The 24,177-nt window shown below is 43.6% G+C and overlaps 1 protein-coding gene and 1 non-coding gene across 4 annotated transcripts in view; one reads left to right on the forward strand and one right to left on the reverse strand.

The window, feature by feature from the left end:
• The first annotated feature begins 3,318 nt into the window (after positions 1-3,318).
• Positions 3,319-3,460, forward strand: LOC116460529 (small nucleolar RNA SNORA67). Its single transcript, XR_004245833.1, has one exon. It is a non-coding gene; the product is annotated as a small nucleolar RNA SNORA67 (small nucleolar RNA).
• Positions 3,461-7,848: 4,388 nt separating this feature from the next.
• ADTRP (androgen dependent TFPI regulating protein) overlaps positions 7,849-24,177 on the reverse strand; it is a 72,155-nt gene continuing 55,826 nt past the window's right edge. For 2 of the 3 annotated variants that reach the window (XM_032140397.2, XM_058432347.1), the window contains 2 exons: positions 16,574-16,725; positions 7,849-8,039 (listed from right to left, as the gene is read on the reverse strand). In XM_032140397.2, the coding sequence (XP_031996288.1) occupies positions 8,005-8,039; positions 16,574-16,725 (187 nt within the window). In that variant the 3' untranslated portion in view covers positions 7,849-8,004. Of the gene's footprint in view, positions 8,040-10,491; positions 10,634-16,573; positions 16,726-24,177 lie in introns of all 3 variants that reach the window. The other variant, XM_058432346.1, reaches the window with a different exon arrangement.

Consider the following 24,177-nt stretch of genomic DNA (forward strand, 5'->3'; position numbering starts at 1 on the left):
AATGCCAGGTGGATGACCACCATGTCCTTACCCTCAGGCCATGGCATGCATATGGCCAGGGACATACACTTAGTAGGTATTTTATAATGATTTGTATAATGAATGAACGAATCCTTCAGTGTGGTGGAGTATAGTGTTGTCCAACTTACTGAACTAAGTTGAACTCTATCATTAATATTGTTGGATTAAGAAATTCATTAATTTTAATAACACTATTATTGGATTAAGAAATCAATTTCATGGTCATGACATATTTTAATGGAATAGGAAACAATATCATAGAAAATAAAGGGGCATGTCACCCATATTAAAAGCGGGTATGAGTTTATGAAACTTTTCACACAATGTGTGTGTTTCTACTGGGTTATGATGTAAAATGTATTCTGAGGGTATCGCTCAAGAAAGATTGAGCACTGTTGGTGGAGTGGAAACTATGTGAGGCATTTGGGTCAGATAGATCTTGATTTGAGTTCCAATGCCACTGTCAGACACTGAGCATGTTACTTAAATCCATCTGAGCATCACATATGCATTTAAAGTCAACCATATAGTATGCACTGTGCTCGATGAGGGAGATACAGTGGTGAGTAGGACATACTCTTGCCCTCAAAGAAACATAAAATGTGCCCTTCATAAGTGTCCACCTGTCTTCAACACTTCAGGATCTCTGTGACTGGTTGGTAAGACAGATGTCTGGATAAAAAGAGATCTTGGAGAAGCTCAGCACTGCCTGAGGTTCTTCAGGAGCCAAAGGAATCCTAATTTTTTCTTTGCTCTGTCTTCTTTCTTCTTAAGCATGGCAACAACTCATAGGTAGTAAAAGCTGTGGTACTCATGCATTTTGAGGGAAATTTGAGAAATATCAATACCCAAAGCTTCTACCATGATGCCATTCATGTTATCCAGTCTTTGTTTCCAGAATCATCATAGGACCCTGATGACAGTAGCACCAACTCTCAAACATAAATTCAAGAAAATGAAAAAGTGGCATTGAGTATCTACACGGAACTTCAGAAATACAACACACACACACACACACACACACACACTCATACACACAAACTCATGAGCAATCATAGTAATTTGAACAACAACAAAAACCATGACTTTGAAATTTGGAGGATGCAGAACCTAAGAGTCTAAGAAAGATTAATTTATGTTACAAAGAAACACACATTTAAATTGTGGGAAAAAAGTATGGTGGCAACGCAACACTACTCTCTCAAGACACAAAGCAGGCCAGACGTGGTGGCCCAGGCGTGTAATCTCAGCACTTTGGGAGGCTGAGGCAAGCAGATTGCTTGAGGCCAACAGTTCAAGACCAGCCTGGCCAACATGGTGAAAACCTGTCTCTACTAAAAATACAAAAACTATCTGGGCATGATGGCACATGCCTGTAATTCCATCCTCTTGGGAGGCTGAAGCATGAGAATTGCTTGAACCTGGGAGGCAGACGTTGCAGTGAGCCGAGATTGCACCACTGCACTCCAGCTTGGGTGACAGAATGAGACTCCGGCTCAAAAAATAAATAATTAAGTAAGAGACATAAAGCAAGTTTAAATTCCTGTAGTGCGAGCCAGATAATCAAGGCTGGAAATAGAGTGGCACATCACAGCTATGTCCCCTTTGTCCACCCCTCCAAGGGCACGCAGAATTTAGTTGACCTATCAGCTGCCGAAATCATGAACCAGCTTCGTTTTGGGGTGCTGTACCCATCAAGTAGCTCTCTCAGGGAGGGGTGCAGAACAATCATAACCTGCATCTCTTGGCAACTCACATGGTGAAAAATTATGAACTAGGCAAGTTTTGTCCTTGGAGTCTACAGCTGACCCTTCCGCACCTGTTCCTTTACTAACAAAATCCTCATTTTCACTCTGCCAAGCGCGCCCTCCCCCACGTTAAAACTTGCTTTCAACTCATCAAATATCCTTCACTGAGAATTGAATATGCATGAGTTTCATAGGTCACTTCTTTCAGAAGTATTTATATGTTAAATCTGGCTCTCCATATGAAATGGGCGGCTTTATTGGTGAAAGAATTTTTTTGTACATTAGCAAGATATTTAGGGTGGCAGTGAAAACAGAGGCCCTTTTCATGGCCCCAAAATAACTACACCATGCAAGAGGCTGACGACATCATGGTAATGATGATGTGCTAGTCAGACTAGACTGGGCCTTAATGATAAACACTTGCCGTCTGTCAGGAAGGGGTGAGAAGTCACCTAAGGTAAAATGAATGATGATGTAAACAAGGTTTGTCTTCAACATCCCCCCACCTCCTGTTTAAGGATCAGCCTTCCTGACTCGGACCCTAGTAGCCCATAGGCTCTCCTTTGAGTCATCAGAGCCATCTAATCGTCCATTCTAGAGCTTCCCTGCATGCAAGCCGTTTATCCTCCAGGCCATTCCTCCTCTCCTTCTCCTTTTCATCAAATGTATCTGCTGTGCGTCCTATTCTATCAATGTTCATTCACTACCAGTCCACATGAAACTGTAATTTGCTCGTCACTGTAAATAGAACTGTGGTATGTAAGATGGAGAGAGTATCTGAAATGAAACAATAACTCTGATGTTGAGACTATCAGCTTCCAGGGAAGCCTAGGGTGGAAGATAACTGGTGGTGATGCCTGTAAGGTTAAGAAGCTATAAGGAATCCTCAAGTCTGTCTGTATTTTTGAGTACTTTCTAATGGTGCAGAGTTAGGCTTTGTTGGAGATATAAAGAGGTAGACATGGCCCCTCGTCCCAGGAGTTTGCAATCAAGCAGGTGGGATGGTGAATTAGGCCATCTTGCATTGCTATAAAGAAATATCTGAAGCTGGGTAATTTATAAAGAAAAGAGGTTTGATTGGCTCACAGTTCTGCAGGCTTTACAGGAAGAATGGTGCTGGCATCTCCTGGGCTTCTGGGGAGGCCTCAGGAAGCTTACAATCACGGCAGAAGGTGAAGGGGGGGCAGGCATGTTATATAGTGAGAACAGGAGCAAGAGAGATGGGGGGAGGAGGTACCACACACTTTTAGACAACCAGATCTTGCCAGAACTCACTATAGTGAGGTCAGCCCCAAGAAGATGGCATTAAATCATTCGTGAGAAATCCCCTCCCATGAACCAAACCCCTCCCACCAGGCCCCACCTCCAACACGGGGGATCATGATTCAACATGAGATTTTGAGGAGACAACACCCAAACTGTATCAGACGGAGATCTTGGGAGCCAGGCACTTGCATCCACCGCTTTAAATAATCTTATTTAATGGTGGTGGTATCATTATCTAACTTTGCAGACAAGGAACCAAGGCTCAGAGGAGTAAACTATTTTTATCCAAGGTGAGTCTCTCTCCAAGGGGCTGACTAGTGCCCCTCTTAGGACAGAGGCAAGTTGGAATAAAATCTGGCATGCCTAAGGTCTTTAAGGAACAGGAGATGCTCACTACTTTTGCGTTCCTTTGGCGGCCTACATAGCATACTTAAGCTCCTTCTGGATAGACTGTGTCCTCTTATTCACATGCTGAAGTTGTTATACATTTTTAAACAAATAATAAGTGAATAATACATTTTTCTAAAGAGTAACTGATTTTCTCTAGGTTCAATATAGATAGCCAGCCATGGGAGTCAGAAGTTGAACTCAGATCTGGTCTGGTTCTGAAGCCTGTCTTCTTTCCAGCTGTGAGACAAAGGAGCAGATATGAGAAGCGCCTTTTGCTCACTTCTGCTTGCCAGCAGAATTTCACAAAAGCCCTGGACTGTGAAGATGTTTGGAAAGATGCTTTGAAGACGAAATCTTTAACAGGGTTAGTGTTTGTGCCTCTGTAATCTACAAGCAGATGCACTCTTACACCCAAGCCTTGATGGGATTCTGCTGCGATGGAACTTCTGAGCAAATCTGATGTGATTGTGCAGGTACTGAACCTCCACTTCCTGTCTGTAAGCAGTGGGCTGAAATCCTGGGCTGGAGCGGTCTCATAGGAGCTCTCTGAAAGGCTGTTCCCAGGCTGTAGGCCTTGGTCTGTAGTCCTCAGTAAGACTTCTGAATACAACTAGCTTTAATTCTTTAAAAGCTTGACTGTTTTCTTTAGTCAGCATGGCATTCCATACCATTGCAGAAACAGAAGCCAGGGGGATACGTGAAGGAGAGAGCAATGGCATACATAGTGTGTGGAGCTGATTAGCTATTAACTAGCAGAGTTGAGAGAAGGCAGCCGGCCAAATGTCCTGGAGGGGCAAGGAAAAACTTTTTCAGAGAGTTGGAAAGTGGCATTCCAGTGAGGTCTGAAGCCATGAAGGTTGACTTATTTATTCCACAGTAGCTAGAAGAAGAGGGGTCTTTCTAGAGAGTGTGACCAGTTTAAGCAAAGGCTTGGGAGGAGGAATAAAAATGTGCTGGAAGTGGGAAAAGGGAGCTGGTTAAGGGGCTGAAAGTTATTCCTTGTGGATCACCTTCTCATCACACGCTCTTTGACCTCATTGTAGTTCAATGAAGGGAAAGAAAGTCAAAAGCAGGAGGGAAGTTTCTCTCTAAGCAGACAGGGGCTCAGCAAACCCAGCCTTCCCCGCTGTCTTACCTGGAGCCATTGCCTGTGGAAGAGGGTGTTCAGGCCACAGTATCCCAAGGCTGGGGGCACTTTTGCTCAGAAGCCCCCTGTGGTGCTGCTCCTCAAGAGCCTCCTGGAAGGAAGGGCCAGGGAGCCAGGGAGCCAGGCGGGTCTCCCTTCCCCTTCTGGAATCCTGGCCAGTTTCCATGTACATAACCCAGCTTAATCCATAGAAACAGGGGCTGCAAGGCATGTTCTTTCTCTTTTTTTCCTCTCCAAGACACGGAAACCTTTATTTTCTCCCTACACCACAAACCGGTACTGTTAAATAATATTGGATAATTGTACCTGTCGTACTCCCCATATTGTGCTGAGGAAAAATAATTGCTGGTTTTCTGCTTTGCCGTTTAGCTGTGACTCCGTCATTTGACTCGGAGCATGTCATTTTCTCCCATTTTAGACTATGTACAGTCAAACCCTGTGAAAGGACTCACAGATAGCGGCCCTGCGTGTGTGAGTGGGCGCGGGCCTCATTCAGCAACGATTTCTAATTTATACAGCATTGAAAATCCACAGCTATAAATAAACAGTTCTGACTGGCTTTGCTGCCTACTCAAATGCTTTATTAAAAAAAAAAAAAAGTCACCAGCAACTGCATAAGAAAGGAAAACAAGAATGTCTGGATGTGGATTCTGGCTTCTGAATCCTGGGCTTGGGAGCGGGGATGCCCCACCTTGGGACCGACTCAGTGCTCAGCCCCTCCAGTTTTTGGAAGGCCTGGCCTCATCGCTCCTCGCTCCTCGCTCAGCCCCTCACGCTCCCCACGTGTGGGTGCAATGTGTTTGGGGATTACAGTATATGAAACTGGCTTCCTGTTATGACAAGTATTGCAAGTGAGTAGGTGTGGAGGAGCTGAAAATAGCTTAAGAAATGTAGGACCCTTCTGGGGAGAGAATGGGGTTAAGGCATTGTTTAGGCAACAAGACAAGTCTTCTACCCAAATTCAAAATTGGTTTCAAATATGAGACAGCAACACTGGAACAGAAGCACGAGTATAGGCCAGTCCCTGGGGTAGTGGTGGCGGTGTCCTTCCTCCTCCTGTAATGGGGACAGTTTCTACCAATTTGGGATCTCTTGACCACCTTCTTTCGTCCAGCTCTGCAAGATGTGGACACATTTTTGTTTTGTTTTTTAAATAAAGGTTTTTGGATGACCTGGTAGTGCTTTGCTCTGTAAGAAAGAGGAAGGAAAGTGGGCCCAGGAGTCACTATCTGTGTGACCTTGGACTTGTCATTTCCCTGCTCTGAACGCAGAGGTGTGCTGGAGCCAGGTTGCACAGGCTCTTGAGGACTAAGTGGTTGTCCACATCTCTTACCAACTCTACATTCAGCAACATGCTGCCAGCTTGAAAAAGGCCATGGTGAGAATGTTTCCACCATGGAAATGAGCACACATTATCAATCAGAGCCTGACATCTTTTCCCCAGAGAGCTGGTTGTTAAACATTTCCCAGCACACCACCGTCAGAAACTCAGTTTGCTCATTTGTAAAATGAGAACGTAACTCATCTCCTACTTACAAAGTTTCCGTGGGCTAAAATAAGTGGGAGTGGTGATAAATTACTTGATACTATACAAATATTGCTGGTATCATCATGTGGTTGCTATAGTTGTCATTTTCTATTAAGGGCCTAACATAGTGCTACACAATCTGCAAACACCATATACCTTTTAGCAAATGTTTAATCAGTGTGTTATTGTTTTGTTGTTTATCTTTTCTTAAGCTACTGCAGCACCGAGCATGCCCTTGTGTGCTTAGGCATGTGCTCAATGGGAAATGGTTCCTAGACATTTCTAGTGTTGGAAGAGATATTGCACAATGGCCAGGCATGCTGCAATCAAGGTTTAATTTGGTCCTAGGGCCAGTAAAGCCACAAATAGAAATTTGCAGGCTCATCCCCACCAAGAGCTTACTGTGACTGAGAGTTACGCAGCCCGAGTCACCTCTGGGGTGTGGAAAATTTGGGTGATCCCCGAGGGCTTCACGTTTGGGTAATTTCCACTGTGGCAACTGCTTCTGAGCTCCCACTGAGACCAGGTGCTTGGAGCAGTGAAGAGGCACCAGTAGATGTGGGGAAAGAGGTGGTATTCCCAGCTCCATCTGGAAAAGACTTGAGGCCCATACTGACAGAAAAGTAGAAAAAGAAGTGGGGATTAAGCAGGTTTCTTGGTGCCTGTCCTGGTCTTCCCTTGGGCTGCCTTCCTCCCTGAGATATTCTGTCCTCTTCTGTAACCCTTCAAGACCTCTCTTGCTCATTTTTACCAAATTTATCCTATATAATGTTAGGTTAGGTTGGGAAGTCCAAGTCCAATTTCCTTCAGTGTCCACACCCCAACCCATATGAGCCTAGTGACATACTAGTAGACTCAAATATGTTTACCCACCAATAGCCATTTGCCATTTGTGTTCTTTAAAAAATGTGCCCACAAATAAAGGCCAGGAAAATAACACCAGGAAAATCACAGCAGGGATCATGAATCCTTGTTAAGCATCTGGAAATCAGCTTTGTTAAACCACACACTAATTCAGAAAAGTGCTTTGTAGCAAAGCAATCTCAACAGCCCTTATAATTCTATCACTTCCCATCCAGATTCTTCTGCAAGTAAAATGTATTAATATACCATTTATTTGATGAATGAATCAATGTTCAAATGGAAGAGGTTTTGACGATGTCACTATGTTTGATGTTTATACCTGCCCTGAATGCTTGCTCAGAAGAGAAACAGATTTCTTAGTATTTTTTATAACTTACTTTCCCATTGTCTTCAATTAATTTGCTGTTATCCCAAGTAGACAGACAACTTCAGTAGTAGCCATCTCCCTACATTTTTGGATCACTGAAAAAAATGAATGAGCAATCCATGAAAATAACTAGCTTACTGAAATGCTTGTTTTTTAAAGAAAAGTTGGGATTATTAAAAAAAAAAAAAAAGATGGCCCAGGACTGGTAGCTAGGAGATCTGAGAGAGAGAAGTTATTGCCTTGGTTCTGACACTAAGTAACCCTTTTGCCTTGTGCAGGTAACTTCTCTTCTAGGTCCTCAGCATCCTTCTCTGTAAACTGAAGAGTTTAAATGACTCTAAGTTCCTCTCTCTCTCTAGATGTTCTCTAACACCAAGTTTATATAAGTTTCTTTGGCCAGATTTTAACCAGAGACCATCCTCCATGAAGGTCAAAGGTAATTAATTCTGAGATGGCAGGAGTTGTTTTTGGCATGTGGAGTCAATCTTTCAAAAAACCAAGAGTTCTCAAGTTAAGCTACCTTCACGAACCTCTTATTAAATTTAAGTATCACTCTCTGTCCCTCCTACTTTCCTATGTTGCTCCACCACCTCCCTCCACCAGAAAAAAAAAAAAAGAAGAGAAAAATCTCTTGTGTTTTCTTCCTTCTTAGTTCTTGGAAAATGGTGTGCAATCACTTCCTCTTCTTCCGTGGCTGCCTCATGTCACCTGTACAAACAAGAACAGAGACAGACCTCAGGCTTCAGGCTTTCCCTAATGGGTATTTTTGTTGTGGGCAGAGATTCACTCTGACTTGGGGCAGTGGAAAGTTTAACACACTTTTCCCAAGGTGACAAGATACAGTTTAAGGAGTTATGAAAAGCAGCTGCCACGATGACAGGGGCAGAGAACATCTCTGCTGTCCTCCCTCAGTGCTGGGTTCACAGTTAGCCAGGCACCCACGATGCCATTTGCCTTCAGGTACTCTGCACAGCAAAAAGAAGGCATATTGCTGTGGCTCTGAGTGAGTGTTTGCAGGCTACACACAATCCATCAGCAAACTTTGAGACTTTGCAGATGGAGATGAAGAGACCACATCAAATCAGAGAGGAAATAGAAGGGTGGATGTTCACCTAATTGGGGTCATTCTGTGACCTCTTAGCAAATGAATTCATCAGCCTGGTGGAAAAGTACTGGCATATGGATTAGGTTTGAGTAAGCTCATTAGAGGGGCATTATTCTACTGAAATTATAGCATTAGATTTGTAGAATGACTTCTATTCAGCCAACAAGTTGGTACTCCATATTTAATGATCATAAATCTTTGTGTAAGCTCTGCAATTTATGAAATTTCATTAGCTCATTATCCTTTGTGCTTGTTGCCAAATACTGTCAATGCTACTTTAAAAACTTCTCCTCCATTCCAGAACTTACAGCCCTGGTAGTTCTGGCTTGGTATTCCTGCAGCAAATCCATGCTCCTAATTCCATGGTTCACCCTTCAAACCCTGCCACCTTCATCAATTCTATCCTTAACAGTAAACACTAGATATCTTATACTCATTCCATGCTGCTGGAACTCCACTTCTTAGAGGCTATCATGACTGGTGACTTGAAGTCCTGTTTGTGGCCCCTTAATCACACTGATTTCCTAGGATGGCCACCTCTTGATCATGCAGTCCTCATGGCTATCCTTGCATTCATCTCATGCAAAATTTTCAAGATCAAAACTCTCTCTTCTTTGTCTGCTCCTCATCAATCTAAACTACCCAAGTTACTTCAGCCGAGGCTTATTGTTTATCAAGCTTTATGGGTTTCATGTTGTTTTCATTGGTGTGTCTACTTCTTTCTCTTCTGTTTTTCCTTTTTTTTTTTTTTTTTGAGACAAGGTCTTTGCCCAGGCTGGAATACAGTGGCACAATCTCAGCTCACTGCGGCCTTGAACTCCTGGGCTGGAGTCCTCCAACCTCAGTCTCCTGACTAGTTGGCACTAGAGGTGCACACCACCATGCCCAGCTTTTTTTTTCTTTTTGCTTTTTTATTAGATACAGGGTCTCACTATGTTGCTCAGGATGATCTTGAACTCCTGGCCTCACCGCAAGAGATCCTCCCATCTCAGCCTTCCACAGTGCTAGGATTACAGGCAAGAGCCACCACCCTTGGCCTTATTTTCCATTTTTGATGTGAGTTCTCTCATCCCTAGTTAGGCCTTCTCTACATTAGGTCTATAAGTACAAGCACAGTACCTCCTTTTTCTGTAGAGTATACTCTGGGCCTTTAATGAATTCTTTTTCAATTAAATAACCAGCTCACATACAAGAGGGACAATATAAACTTGGTCAATATAAACTTCTCAAATTTCTACCCCTGCAGTCACTCTGAGGATTCCTAATCCATGTTGTTTACCAATCCCCAGGCCCTCAAGCCTAACTGTAATCATAACCTCACTCCTTCCATCCCAAGTGTCAAGGACTGAAGACTCCCTTCTCCATTTAAGAAATGCAACAGAACACGAAGGTCTGGAGAAAAGCCTCCCAGGAGCAGACGTGGTGGTGTGAAGCTCTGCTGGGGGAGGAGAGCAGGTGGCTCCTTCCATTGGATTAGAGTCCTCTGTCCAAAACCAAGTAGCTAGGAGGAACGCTCAGAAATGCCCACATACCCATCCACATGCTAGAGAAGGCACTGTTCCCAAATAGGTCTCTGTGGTGCTCCCAAAGTCATTTTATTCTGTAGGGACTCAAATGGCGTGAACATTGCAAAAATCATGTTTCTTTTTGCTTCTAGCAGCTGGGAATGGCGAGTGGGGTCTTAGTCTTGAATTCTCACAGAGCTAAGCAGTTTCTATGCTTCTTTAAGTCTTCAAAATTTATCTCTGACCATGCTTTCGGCCTCCAAAGTGTGGTTACAGGTGTGAGCCTTGACCAACCTCTGACCATTTTCTATAATGATAGTGAATAAGAAACATTGACTTACCCAAACCAAATTCACAAAATGGATTTTAAGTTGTAATTGGAAAATTATGTTTATTATAAATACTTTCTTGATTGAGAAGCATTTTTCCCTGTCGAAAGTATCCTAGTTGGCAGATAGGAAGTTAGATTCACCCCGACTTGTTTTATTCCTTTAACTGCTGTCAGATAGTACCAAGGGCTAGAAATATTTTTATAGCCCTGATATTTCGCCTGATATTCTTGACCAGTTGGTGCTTGGCTGGTGACTTCCAATCGGGCCATTGGAAGCACAGATTCCAACTGTGTCTCAGGAATTCAGAAGCAGAGATTCCAACAGATTCTAGCCTCCATCTTTGCAAGATCTGAACAGAAACTGCAGGCATGGCCAAGAAATTATTGTTTCAATCAACATCACCATAGATACCATATATAATTATATTCCTTATTATTCCAATAGTTAGAACTCAGGATAAATTAAAACATAGTATTCTCAAAGATTTACACCTATGTATCTACAACCACAAAAATGAAGGCCAGGAATTGAAAATTTGAAGAACATTTGCCTAGTTTCAGTGGGCTGACACAGAAAAGGGCAAGAAGACTGATGGTTGGGGGGATAGCAGGTGTTAGAGAAGTGAGGTCTGAGCACTGATAATCCTATGTTCACACCGCAGAAGTCCAGGGAGGACAGGGAGCTGAGGGCTGGCTGGAGAAAATCCTGTGGGAAAGAGGCTGAGGAAGAGGCAGGGAGGCTAATCCAGAGCGGGCTCTTTTTGAGTTTAGGGAGATGAAGTTAGGACAAGAAAGGCAAAATGGAGAGAAATTTTTGTCATTGACTAAATGCTGCCCCAGCGGGACCATGCTTTAGAAGTACCTGTGGAGTCATCGCATGATAAAATTCTTTTGTTATGGAATAAGCAGAATTAAGACAAACCTCATCTAATTCCTTCATGAATAAAACAAGGAGGTGGACTAGATGGCCTCTAGGCAGCTTTCATCAAGAAAATCTGCCTTTTAAAAAACCTGGTTTATGGCAAATAATATTAAAAGAAAGTTTCCATGTCATTCTGTCGAAGACACTCCCAGCGCCACTTGGCCAGGCTGGAATTTTCAGCTTACAGTCTGTCCTTAGGATGAGAAGGACATATGGTCTTAGGGGCCCCGACAAAGGACAGCCTGACTCCTGGCATGTGTCCATCAGGAGCATAGGGAGAGGGGTCGCAGGCCCTGGGTAAGCTGACTGTCTCTCCAACCACCCCCACATAGCAGAGGCCCTGCCATTTGGGCCTGGCGGTGCTTAGCCCCTTTCTGTGCCCCGTATCTCTTGTGGGATGATTTTCTCTTCCTGAGGAGCTTGTGTGCTGGTGTCAGCATCCTTGTGTGCTATTAATCATCAAGGAAAAAAAAGAAAATTAAGCACGTAAGGGGCAGAGAAGGGAGCCTTTGATAGGATGTCCTGATTGCCTCTTGCTCCCAGTCAATGTGGAAGAGAGCCTGCCCCGGGCATGCCTGGGTGTTCAGTCATGCTCATGGTGAGCCAAGCTCTCAATGTCTTGCCAGAGACAGCTTCCCCCATCGGCTTCTATCATGGTTTGAAGTTAACATTCCATCTAACTCCTCCCAAAAAGTAGAAATTGAATCTTTCTGGGGGGATGACTGGTCCCAGTAACTGACTCTGTGCTTGCCCAACCCTCTGCCTCATGACAGAGAAAGGCTAGCCCAGGGCAGAGAGTGAGATGGTGACAGGTCAGGCCAGGTGGCCCTGAGGAACCTCTTGTGAGCTTTTTGAGCCTCAGTGCATTCTTGAAGGACCTTCCTGTGGGCCCTGACAACACTTGCCTCCTTGACTCTCAAAGCCAGTTCCCTGCAACTGAGTGCCCTGGGAGGACCTCATCATACACTTTCCAAGTTAACACGGGATTCCCAGTATGGTTTCTTCTTGCTGTCCTTCTTGCTCTCTTGTCCATATTCACCCACTGATGTGGCACAGGAGGAGGGAGAAAGTGAGTACATGTTCAGCTATTGTGACCATCACCACCAACACCCCTCTCAGTCAAGCAGCCCACTCAGGAGAGCACCACACTGCACAAGGATGCCGTAGACAGAATTATCCACACTGGGAGGAGTCCAGGGTCCTGAGATGTAATGGAGCCTTGTCCTCAGAACAGCAGCATCAGTATATCTGGAGTATGCATTAGAAGGGCAGAATCTCAAACTGCACCCCAGATCCACTAAATCAGAATCCACACTTTAACAAGATCTATGGGTTCCCCAAGATCCTCATTTTGATGAGAATCAGAGGCCTATCCAGGTTTGAGAAGGATTGCTCTGTAACGGCGGTTCTGGATCCTGATTGCAAGTTAAAATAACTGAGAAGCTTTAAAAAATACCCATGTCACATCACCATCTCTAGAGATATGGATCTAATTGGTCTATGGCAGACCTGGGAATTATTATTTTTTAAACTTCCCTAGTGTTTCTGTGATGTAAAAAGCCAAGGTGGAGAACTACTGCTAGAGAGATACTGTCACGTTGAATGGGTCTTGACTGATACTTCGCCTGATATTCTTGACCACTTGGTGCTTGGCTGGTGACTTCGAATAGGGCCACTGGAAGAAGAGATTCCAATTGTGTCTCAGGATTTCAGAAGCAGAGATTCCAACAGATTCTAGCCTCCAATAGCCTGACCTCCTATTCGCTATAAGTACCTGAGGACGTGCGTCATCTCTGTCCATCTGCTGTCAGGTAGCTGTTACCTTTAATCACTTGCAGCTGGGAAACTGGTAATTTATACATCAACTCAAAGGGGAGAATGAGGGAGAATAAGATGACCAGCAGCAGTGACTAACTCTGTATGCCAGGTCCTGCTGTAGGCGCTAGATCCTCAGCAAGTCATCTGAGGTTCTCCGTGAGTCCAGGGGAGGCCATTAGCATTGTCTCCACTAGGACAAGAGAAAGCTGGGGCACAGAGACCTTCAGTGTCTTACTCAGTGTCACAGCTACAAGTGGCAGGGCCAAGATAGAAACTGAGGCAGTTTGGCACCAGAACTTTTCTTCTAACTACAGCCCCCGACTTCCTCCCTAAAGCATTCATTTGAATTTCTCCTGTCATCAAAGGGGGCTCAGGCTGTGGAAGGAGGGAAAACATAGGCTTAGCTCTGGCTTTGGACAGAATACGTGGCTATCTATAAGTTTCCAGAACCGAAGATCTGGAGAAAGTCTCACAGGTAGGGGAACCAGACAACCGAGTGCCCAAGCCTAGACGATATTAAACCTTATGAATACTGGCATAGCAGGAATAGACAGGGATCATCTCAGGCCACCTGGGCTTGGTGGTCACTCTACTTAGAGGCTGTCTGATCACTGGGGAATTGAAGTGCATTGCCATAGAATACGTGGTTGGTTTGCGGCCAGGTGAGGGACATATCCTTTGTTTCTGATTTTGAGACGGAGTCTCGCTCTGTCGCCCAGGCTGGAGTGCAGTGGCACGATCTCGGCTCACTGCAAGCTCCGCCTCCTGGGTTCACGCCATTCTCCTGCCTCAGCCTCCCGAGTAGCTGGGACTACAGGCGCCCGCCACCACGCCCGGCTAATTTTTTGTATTTTTAGTAGAGACGGGGTTTCACCATGTTAGCCAGGATGGTCTCGATCTACCCTGGCTTTCTTGATTCCTATTCCAGCGCTCTTTCCCCTGTTTAATACTTTCTGCTCTAACATGCATGTCTTCAACAACTCTCTAACTGATATGCCTTGTCATCACCCTCCTATACTCCTTAAACACCCTGCCCAATACTCTACAGCCATTAGAGTCACTCCTTATCTGCCGTATCCAGAACACCTTTGCAAAAAGTTGTACTTTACACCTAGGAAAAAAGGCCCTTGGATATTCTGTTGTCTGCCCTGATTGAGGCAATGAGAAAGCTAATGGAAATAGGGGATTTTAAGATGAACAAAACATACTCCTAATCCATAAGACACCCTAGGTCTAGTGGAAACACAAATCCCTAAAGCAGTAGTGAAACAGCAGTCATGATAAAATGGTAAGTCTGGTGACTGGGAGATAAAGGGGGAAGCACTGGGAAGGACATGAAGTCCAACCTGGCTGACCAGGGAAGGCTTCCTGGAAGAGGCGAGTGTTGACATGAATGAGTACGAGCCAGGCAAAGACTGGAGGATAGGAGAGACAGAATCCTGTGGACGTAAGAAACAACATCAACGTAGAGAGAAAACCAGCAGTATGGTGTCACTAGGGCACAGATATAGAAGAGCAAAAGCCAAAGCAGGGACTGGGTCACAGAGGCCCTTGTGTGTCATTCCAAGGGTGTGGACTTTCTTCAGTAAATTGGGGGAAGCCTTAAAGTGTTTTCAGTAGAATAGGACATGGGGAAATGTGTTCACGTAGGTTATTTAGCTTTCAGCAATGTAAAAGTGTTCACTGCATTGCAACTTTAACGAATCTAATTTTTCTTTAATTCTTATTAAATTATTTATCATTAATAAAGATCTGTTCAAGATTTAATACATTTCTGATCTTATTCTGATGTTAAATAGGACCTTTTACCCATTCTCTTCTTTAAAAAGTTAAAAATCTAGAAAGACCTCGAGAGGTAAGTACAGTCATTTACAATCGTCTCTTTCACTTACTTGAAAACTTGCATGTACATGAGGTAATTGAGGGTCCATATGATGCCAGCTTATCTGTTTATTGGGACCTAATTATAGTTAAAAATTGGATGTAGTACTTAAACAATGAGGCTTGTTAAGAACGTTGTGTTGAGAATAGTAATTTCAATAATAATAAATATGATGATAATTTTGTTTTTTAATTCAATGGATGTTTAAAATTCACCGTAGAGTAACAATTTAAAAATTAACTCAATACATTATTGAACTCAATACAATTGATTTTAAAAGTTATTGTTCTCTAATCTCTAATTAATCTAGTTTTTCTCTGTACTTCTTATATCTTGAAGCTTCTTTAAACATATATATATAGAGAGAGAGATTTGGGGAAGGCATCAGAAATCTTTACCCAGAACTTCAAGGAGCCAAAACTAGTTAGAATTATATGTCAACACATCTGAAATGTCAACACATTTTTTTTTTTTGCGATAATTTTCTGTGATTTGGAATCCTGATTGGGAAGTAATTTTTAGTATTCCATTTTTTTAAGTGTTTGCTTTCAAAGAGAATTTTGCCCTTGAGAGTTTCTTAAACCAGTCAAATTCTCCAAGAGTAGAAAACATGTGATACATCCAAGTTGCATGCTTATTTCTCCAGGGTCTCAGCTTCCTCTCAGAAACGCACACTCTGGTACTGAACCTTCTGAAACTGTCAGGTTTTTTTTTGCATACACGGGCTTATGTTTTCACACCAGTTCATAGATTGGGCGGAAGATGGCACTTCTGCCATCTCTATTTTGATAGAACAGAATGGCTTGTGGGCGAGTGATGTGGGGGACTGGGTGTGACTCTTTGCCTTCCTTATATACAGAATCAGGGTAGAGTTCCTGCGCTTCTCCTGGGGTAGGGAAGCAAGTCATGGGTGTTTTACAGCCTGACTTTCTGGTAGTTACTTTTCCAACAATAAAAAAATATTCTGGGGTGGGGTGGGGAGAGAGGAAGCAGGAAGGAGAATGAAATCTTCCATTTTAAAATTAACTAAGTTAAGATGATTATTTTTTCTTAGGAAGAAGCAACAGGATTGTACCCACCTATAATGAGAAAGCTTAACTTACTGACATATTCTCATTGCTGAAGACTCTGTCTGAATGAGGATTTCAATCTCAAGTCTAGGATGTGATTTCATCTGGTAAATGTCTTATGAAAGGCTGAGGAACAGCCTAATGAGGCACTGCTGAGTTGGGAGGAGGTGGGAGGAGCTGAGAGGACTATCTGGACTCACTTCCTTCAAAATGAAACCTTGATGTTTTCAAAGCTTGTGTCCCTGGAGCCCTCACTTGGGTTAGGGGGAGACCCCTGATTTTATTTATTCATGCTAGGGATGGTAATACCTTGTTCTCTAGGTCCTGGGCTTTCCAAAGAAGATTATTTTTAGCTCTAAAGTTAAATGACACATTGTTTGGGGGAGGAGGGGAGATCCTTTGATGGGGTCCTTTAAAAGAGTGCCCCACCCCCAACGCTCTCTTCTTGCCTTGGCAGGACCTCTTGGCAGGACCTGTCTGAGTACTTTGGACAAAGACAGTAAGCATCATTGCTTCTGTTTGGGGCTAGTGTTTCTTTCTGTTTCCAGGTGAAGGGGAGAGGCGGGCACGGAAGAAGCGCATCTGTAGCTAAGAAAGAAATACACTGACCCCATTTCCAGTGGTTGAGCTTCTCTCCAAGTAGGTAGATACTGGTGATGAAGACGTAGCTGAGAGAGAAGAAAGCTGCTAGACCCACGGGGCTGAGTTTGGCAAACACAGGATACACCCAGGTAGCCGTCTCAAAGTAGAGCCATAGGATGCTGCAGGAAATAGGAAGTCATGGTGGTTAGAGCAGGAGGAGAAAAACAAGCCATTTTCTCATCAGGATTAATGAGGTACTGGAACCCAGGCAGGGGAAAAGAACCCATCAGGGACGTTGGTCAACAGCTGTAGTATTCCCACAAACCTAAAGAAGTGAGGCTTTTCTGTGTAAGTCAACTTGATTCAATAAGACATGCTGTTTGGTGGGCTGGGCTGGGCTGTTTTACCTAATCCATTTAAATTCAACATTGGTGAAAAAATATAAGAGAACACAGGGCCAGGCACTGTGGCTCATGCCTGTAATCCCAGCACTTTGGGAGGCTGAGGGGGGTGGATCACCTGAGGTCAGGAGTTCGAGAGCAGCCTGGCCAACATGGCGAAACCCCGTCTCCACTAAAAATACAAAAAATTAAGCGGGCATGGTGGCTCAGGCCTGTAATCCCAGCTACTCGGGAGGCTGAGGAAGGAGAATCACTTGAACCTGGGAGGCGGAGGTTGCAGTGATCCAAGATCACGCCACTGCACTCCAGCCTGGGCAACAAGAATGAAACTTTGTCTCAAAAACAAACAAACAAACAAAAACATAGAACCATTGTTAGCTAAAGAGAGTATGTGGGAACGTGAATGATCCCTTTCCCTGAGAGGTATGGCCTGCTGAGACATCGAACCTGCTACTATGGCTTTCATTTTGCTGGCTCTGAGCCAGAGAAGTGGGGTTTGCTTTTTTGGATCTAGGAATCAGGTGCAGCTTTCCCTTAGCTCTCCAAGTCTGCTGGGATGAGGGAGCATAGATGGAGCGTTATTGCCCTAACACAATATGCCTAGGATTTAACTGTGGGCCCTGATTTTCACTCATGCATATAGCCATAAATAGAGTGTTAAGCAGTAATGCATGGATTTGCAGGGAGGCTCAGATCTTGCTTATGTGAGGATAGGCTGTAAGTCATTTCTGGAAGCCAAGAGAAGGAAAAGAAATGCTAGGAGAAGAGCCATGGTGTCTAAGTGAAGCCTAAAAATGCAGTTTGCTGGAAACCAACCGCACTGGAAGGTGCCAAAGTCTGAAATAACTTTAAAAAATTAAATGTGGGGAAGCTGATGCATCAGCTACAGTTCATCATTGGTTAGGAGCACAGAATCTGGAACTGGGCTTCTGTGATTCAAATCCTAGCTCTGCCACCTAGTAGCTATGTTACCTCCAGCAATTTCATCAACCTTTCTGTCCCCATCTCCTCAATGTGTAAAGTGAAGATCCAAACAGCATACACCTTCTAAGGCTGTTGTAAAGATTACAGGAGTTAACACATGTAAAAGACACAGAACAGTGCTTGGCACATTGTAATATTTGACAAGAGTTCAAAAGCTTCCATCTCCACTGAGGGATGGCACAATGGGAGTGCTCTCAGAAAGCCTTCTTTGAAGCTGCTGATCTCTTATAACAATTAGGATAGACCAGGTTATGCTTCAAAAACAACATTTAAATTTGAATATCCCACGTTGTCAAAGGAATTCAGATGGAAGAATGAAATTCTGTGCTTAAACTTTCAGAAACCCAAGGGTGATCTCTGTCATTTCAAATACTTGAAGTTTGTTAAATGGTTTGTGGAAGAGTCAAGGGCTATATATTCAGGACCGGGAGTAGGGTGAAGCAAGAGAGGCCCTAGGGTGTAAAACTTAAGGGATCATCTCTGCATCAGAGGACACAATAAACAGTGTGAAAAGGCAATCCATGGAATGGGAAACAATATTTCTAATCATATCTCTAATAAGAGGTTAATATCCAAAATATGTAAAATATTCCTGTAACTCAACAATAACAAAAAACCCAAATAACCCAATTAAAAATGGACAAAGGACTTGAATAGACCTTTTACAGAGAAGATACATAAAAGGCCAACAAATGCATGAAAGGATGTTCAACATCACTAATAACTAGAAGAAATGCAAATCAAAACGACAGTGAGATATTGTCTTACACTCATTAGGATGGATACTGTTTTTTTTTTTTTTTTTTTTTTTTTTTAAAAAGACAAGATAACAAGTGTTAGTAAGGACATAGAGAAATTGGAACCCTTGTTCATTGTTGGTAGGAATGGAAGATGGTACATCTGCCTTGGAAAACTATATGGTGGTTCCCCCCAGAATTAAAATAGAATTACCATCTGATCCAGCAATTCCACTTCTGGGTACACACCCAAAAGAACTGAAAACATGGCTAACATGGTGAAACACCATCTCTACTAAATATACAAAAAATTAGCCAGGCGTGGTGGCGGGCGCCTGTAGTCCCAGCTACTTGGGAGGCTGAGGGCAGGAGAATGGCATGAACCCGGGAGGTGGAGCTTGCAGTGAGTGGAGATCACGCCACTGCACTCCAGCCACTCCAGTCTGGGTGAGAGAACGAGACTCTGTCTCAAAAAAAAAAAAAAAAAAAAAAAAAAAGAATTGAAAACAAGGACCTGAAGAGGTATTTGTACACCCATGTTTATAGCAGCATTATTCACAATAGCCTGAAGGCAGAAGCTCCCCAAGTGCCCACTGATAGATGAATGGATAAATAAAATGTGGCCTATACGTAGGCATTAAGAAGGAAGAACATTCTGACACAGGCTACCACACAGATCAACTTTGAAGACATGCTAAGTGAAATAAACCAGTCGTAAAAAAAGTCGGACAAATACTGTATAATTCCATTTATATGAGAAACCTAGAATGTCAGAGGCATAGAGGGAGAAAGTAGAATGGTGCTCGCCATGTGGTTGGGGGAGGAGGCAGTGGGGAATGCTATCTATGGTTTCGATATGGTTCGTTTGCTCCTACCAAAACTCATGTTGAAATTTGGTCCTGCGTGTGTTGGTGTTGAGAGGGGGAGCCTAGTGGGAGGTGTTCGGGTCATAGGGATGGATCTCCTAATAATGGTTTGATGCTGTTCTTGTGATAGTGAGCTCTAGAAATGGATTTTTTCTATGAGAATGGGTTGTTATAAATCTAGGATGCCCCTCAGGTTTTGCCCTTTTCACACGTGTCCATTTCCCCTTTGATCTTCTCCGCCACATTGTGAGGTAGCAGTAAGGCCCTTGCCGGGAGCCAGGGCCATGCCCTTGAACTTCTCAGCCTGCAGAATATGAGCTAGATAAACCTCTTTTCAATCTCTGATATTCTTTTATAGCAACACAAAATGGACGAAGCCAGGGAGTTACTGTTTAACAGGTAGACTTTCAGTTTGGGAAGATGTAAAAGTTCTGGAGATGGATGGTGGTGATGGATGCACACCAAGGTAAATGTACAAAATGCTACAGAGCTTAAAAATGATCAAAATGGTAAATCACTGAACATGGTTAAAGTTGTAAATACTGTGTATATTTTACCACAATTTAAGCATATCTAAGGAGGTGTCAATTTTAGGGTCAGGTAAATGTAGGGTTGGCATTTAGTTCCTCGCCTGGGCCCTGCTGGTATCACTCTGCTTTCCCAAACTTGTCTGGATGTTCCTCCCAGATTGAGAAGGAGGTGACTAGAACAAACAATAATTATCTTCATTATTACTAATATTAGAATTCTTTTTTTTTTTTTTTTAAGATGGAGTCTCGCTCTGTTGCCCAGGCTGGAGTGCAGTGATGCAATCTTGGCTCACTGCTAGCTCCGCTTCCTGGGTTCAAGCGATTCTCCTGCCTCACCCTCCCGAGTAGCTGGGATTACAGGCGTGTGCCACCATGCCTCGCTAATTTTTGTATTCTTTGTAGAGACAGGGTTTCACCATGTTGGTCAGGATGGTCTCAAACTCCTGACCTTGTGATCCGCCCGCCTCAGCCTCCCAAAGTGCTGGGATTACAAGCATGAGCCACCATGGCCAGCCTAGAATTCTTTAAGATATACGTTCCATGGATGCATTACAGGATGCCCACAGTGATTCTTACCTGCGTGGCTGCTTCTCATGGCAGGACAAAGAAGGTTTATGGCATAGAAAATAAATACTTTCAAATAGATAGGCCTAGGAGTTTGGAGTCAGTGAGGAGCTCTGAATACACTCCAAACAAGTTGCATCACTTAGTTCACTTTGTTTACTTTATATAGTTGAAATTAGGGCCTCTGAATTCCCATGCACATTTATGTAAGATCGTCTATAAATAAGGACATCCCCCCAGAGGCTTGGAAAATTTCTGTTTACTTCATGTTTGTTTCCTTCAGCATAAGGCTTGTAAAGGAAAGTTCCCGAGGTAAGCTAATGAATTGTGTACTTTCACAGATAAAGTGCAAGGAAAGTTATAGGTATGGTACCTGACAGTAGGAAAAGTAACAGAGATACAGAGTATGAGGCAAGATGATAGTCATTTACCAAGGGTACTCAGCAGACAGGCGTGAATGAGGACAGAGTCACACTGTTAGTTGACATCACTTCTTTATGGCTTGCCTGAATATGAGGGGAAGGTCGGAAGAGAGAGGGAAAGGAAGAAAGGAAGGGAGGAAGAAAGGAAGGGAGGGAAGGAGGGAGGGAACTTTGCATTCAACATGTCTTCTATTTCAGCCAATGTCAGCCCTCCATTCAATCTTGCCTCCACGTTTGATCCCATGAAATCATATCTATACTAAACTTCCTTCTAAATGTTTCTTCAGTGCACCCATTTCACAATCTTCCTTCAGCCTCCTTCATTCCATCTGGGTTTCTGTCATTGTCTACCAACTAGGCTTTCTTGCTCCTTTCAACCCACTTCCCCTACTGCAAGCCATCAGTAATCTGGTAATCTTTCTAAAAGCGATCTCTGTCCACAGCCCTCCTCTGCCTGCAGTGAATTCCAGGATCCCAGCTGCTTACCCCAGCCGACTTGGCCAGGCCATGCCCCGCCTCCATCCACAGATCTGCGGTCCATCTATATTGAACCCCTTTGTTTCTTGAATGAACTGAGCTCTACAATTTCTTGGCTTTCACACCTGCTGTTGTCTTCACTGGGTACACCTCTGACCTTTTTGTTTCCTGGAACCTACTTCTCTTTGCCCTGTGTCTGGCTGAATCTTACTCATGCTTCAAATCTCAGCTTAAAAGTCTATTTCTCTAGAAAAGATTTCCTGAAGCTCTCTCCCCCAACCCTGATTCGGGTAAAGGCTTACGCCAGGTGCTTCCTCCACCCTGGAACTTACCTTTGTTACTTATTTGATTGTTTTTCTCACTAGCTTGAAAGCTCTGCAGGAGCAGGGACCGTCTCTGTCATGCACATTTATTTGCCAAGTGCCCAAAATGCAGCAGTTTCTTTGTGTTTTGAAATGAATGGCTGTGTTGGGTGGCTCTGTAGGACGCTGCTATGGACAGCTCTCAGTTGCCTGACTCACCAAGACCACCATAGGCTCTGGAGATTTGGAAAGATACCCGGTGGCCTTTCAAGTTTTGGTTAATCTCACTTTACCAATACTTTGAAGAGGCCAATGACATTGCCCCTCAGTTCAAAGAGCAATTTCACGTCCTGCTTGAGCCATCTGCTATGTGAACCTTTATGAGTTGGACTGGGTGGGCACAAAATGGCAGCCAAAAATTAATCTTTTAGGGTCTCCTTATCCTAAATCTTAGAGTATTAAAATGGCTATCAAGAAATTCATAACTTCTGCGTCTTATCAGTAGGGCAATACCGACGTCTGTGGGCAGCAGATAAGCAGATAATGGAGTTTTATGGGCTTTGGGCATATAATTCTTTCTTTCGGTGTTAACCCTCATGTCACATCTTTCCAGCCCAGGAGAATAAGTCAAATAGAAAGAGTCAGGAGAAACTGTAAAGCTAGAGTGTTAGTCAAATAGTTTACCTAGATGTTGAAATGTTGGCAATGATGAGAGTTATTGGGGGTGGCAACCTCATCATGGCATTTAAAGCTGTTGCCCAACCCCTCCCTGAGACACTGCACACTGTTCTGAGCATTGTTCTTACACGCAGATAGCAAAACCATAATCCCCACTGGGCCCAACAGTTTGAAGCCTCTCCGCCCTCAGGGCCCATGGTTTTCTGTCTTCCTGCCCTTCTACTACCTGGTCACTCCTTGCTACCTTTGCTGCTCCTTCCCCCTCCTGTCCCTGAAAGCAGGGCTTTTCCCTGGTGTTTGCTTCTTACTTACCTTCTCTCTCTCCTCTCTCTTTCTAGCAATCTTGTCACTCCATGAGGGTTCAACTAGCTGCGTCTCCTCAGCCCCACCTTTCTTGAGACTACAGGGTCTGAATTTCTGAATGGAAATTCCTCCAGGCAGGTGATTCTCAATCTGGTCTCAAAATTAGAATTGACTTGGGGGCCTTACAAATTCCAATGCTGAGGGCATATCCTGAACCAATTAAACCAGAGTATTTTTGAAATGAGACCTAGATATGGGATATTAAACTGACTGTTTTACTTATACCCAAAACTATTTCTTTCACAATTCATTTTCATCTATCAATGGAATCACCATTTTTCTTGTCTACTAACTTAAAATTTTTAGAATTATCCTAATTTTTCCTTTTCATTTGTGTGGTACATGTCAATCAATCCATAAAACCTATTCTGTTGTTTCAACAATGGGTCTCAGGCATGTCTCTCATTTCTGATTCTACAGTTTTACTCTCTTCATGCTGTTATTATTTCTGATTTCTGTAACAGGCATTTTGGTTGAACAAGAACTAAGGTTTAAACAGGAAAGACGAGAAGAACAGGAGATGAGATACCCTTTCCTCTTCTAGTCCTCCACCTCCATCCCTCTTCAGTTTGGATCCTGGCTGGGCTGGACCCCGCATGTTAACAACAAGGGGTTGTTGTGTGGCATCTTTTTTGTTAATTTTCATATGTGAATTTACAGGTAGGGTAAGGATTTCTTCTGTGGAAAACGGTGCTGAGATTCCAATCCCTGCTGAGTTGAGGTTATAAAGCTATGGTTGACCTGGATGATCCCAGTTGAAGGTCGTATTTTAGGAAAGGGTAACAGTGGCTCTGGGAGGGAGTTCACAACATGGTTGGTTCTGAGCAGGACCAACCATGTGTTAGGGAAAATATTTATTCAATAAAAGAATGAATAAAAACCAGAAAGAGAAGGAGAGAATTGCTGATTCTGGAAATGGCAAGGTGGCTTTTTTTTTTTTTGAGATGGAGTCTCGCTCTTTCGCCCAGGCCAGACTGCAGTGACACTATCTCGGCTCACTGCAAGCTCTGCCTCCCAGGTTCACGCCATTCTCCTGCCTCGGCCTCCCAAGTAGCTGGGACTACAGGCACCTGCCACCACGCCTGGCTAATTTTTTGTATTTTTAGTAGAGATGGGGTTTCACCGTGTTAGCCAAGATGGTCTCGATCTCCTGACCTCGTGATCCGCCCACCTCAGCCTCCCAAAGTGCTGGGATTACAGGCTTGAGCCACCGCACCTGGCCTGGCAGCTTTTAATGTATTCTGAGGGTAAGATGTGTACATGTATTTGTAAATGAGGCATGAATTTAAAGAACTGTTACTTCTGGG

Source organism: Hylobates moloch, unplaced genomic scaffold (genome assembly GCF_009828535.3).
Source record: "Hylobates moloch isolate HMO894 unplaced genomic scaffold, HMol_V3 SCAFFOLD_20, whole genome shotgun sequence".
In the NCBI taxonomy this organism is placed as follows: domain Eukaryota; kingdom Metazoa; phylum Chordata; class Mammalia; order Primates; family Hylobatidae; genus Hylobates; species Hylobates moloch.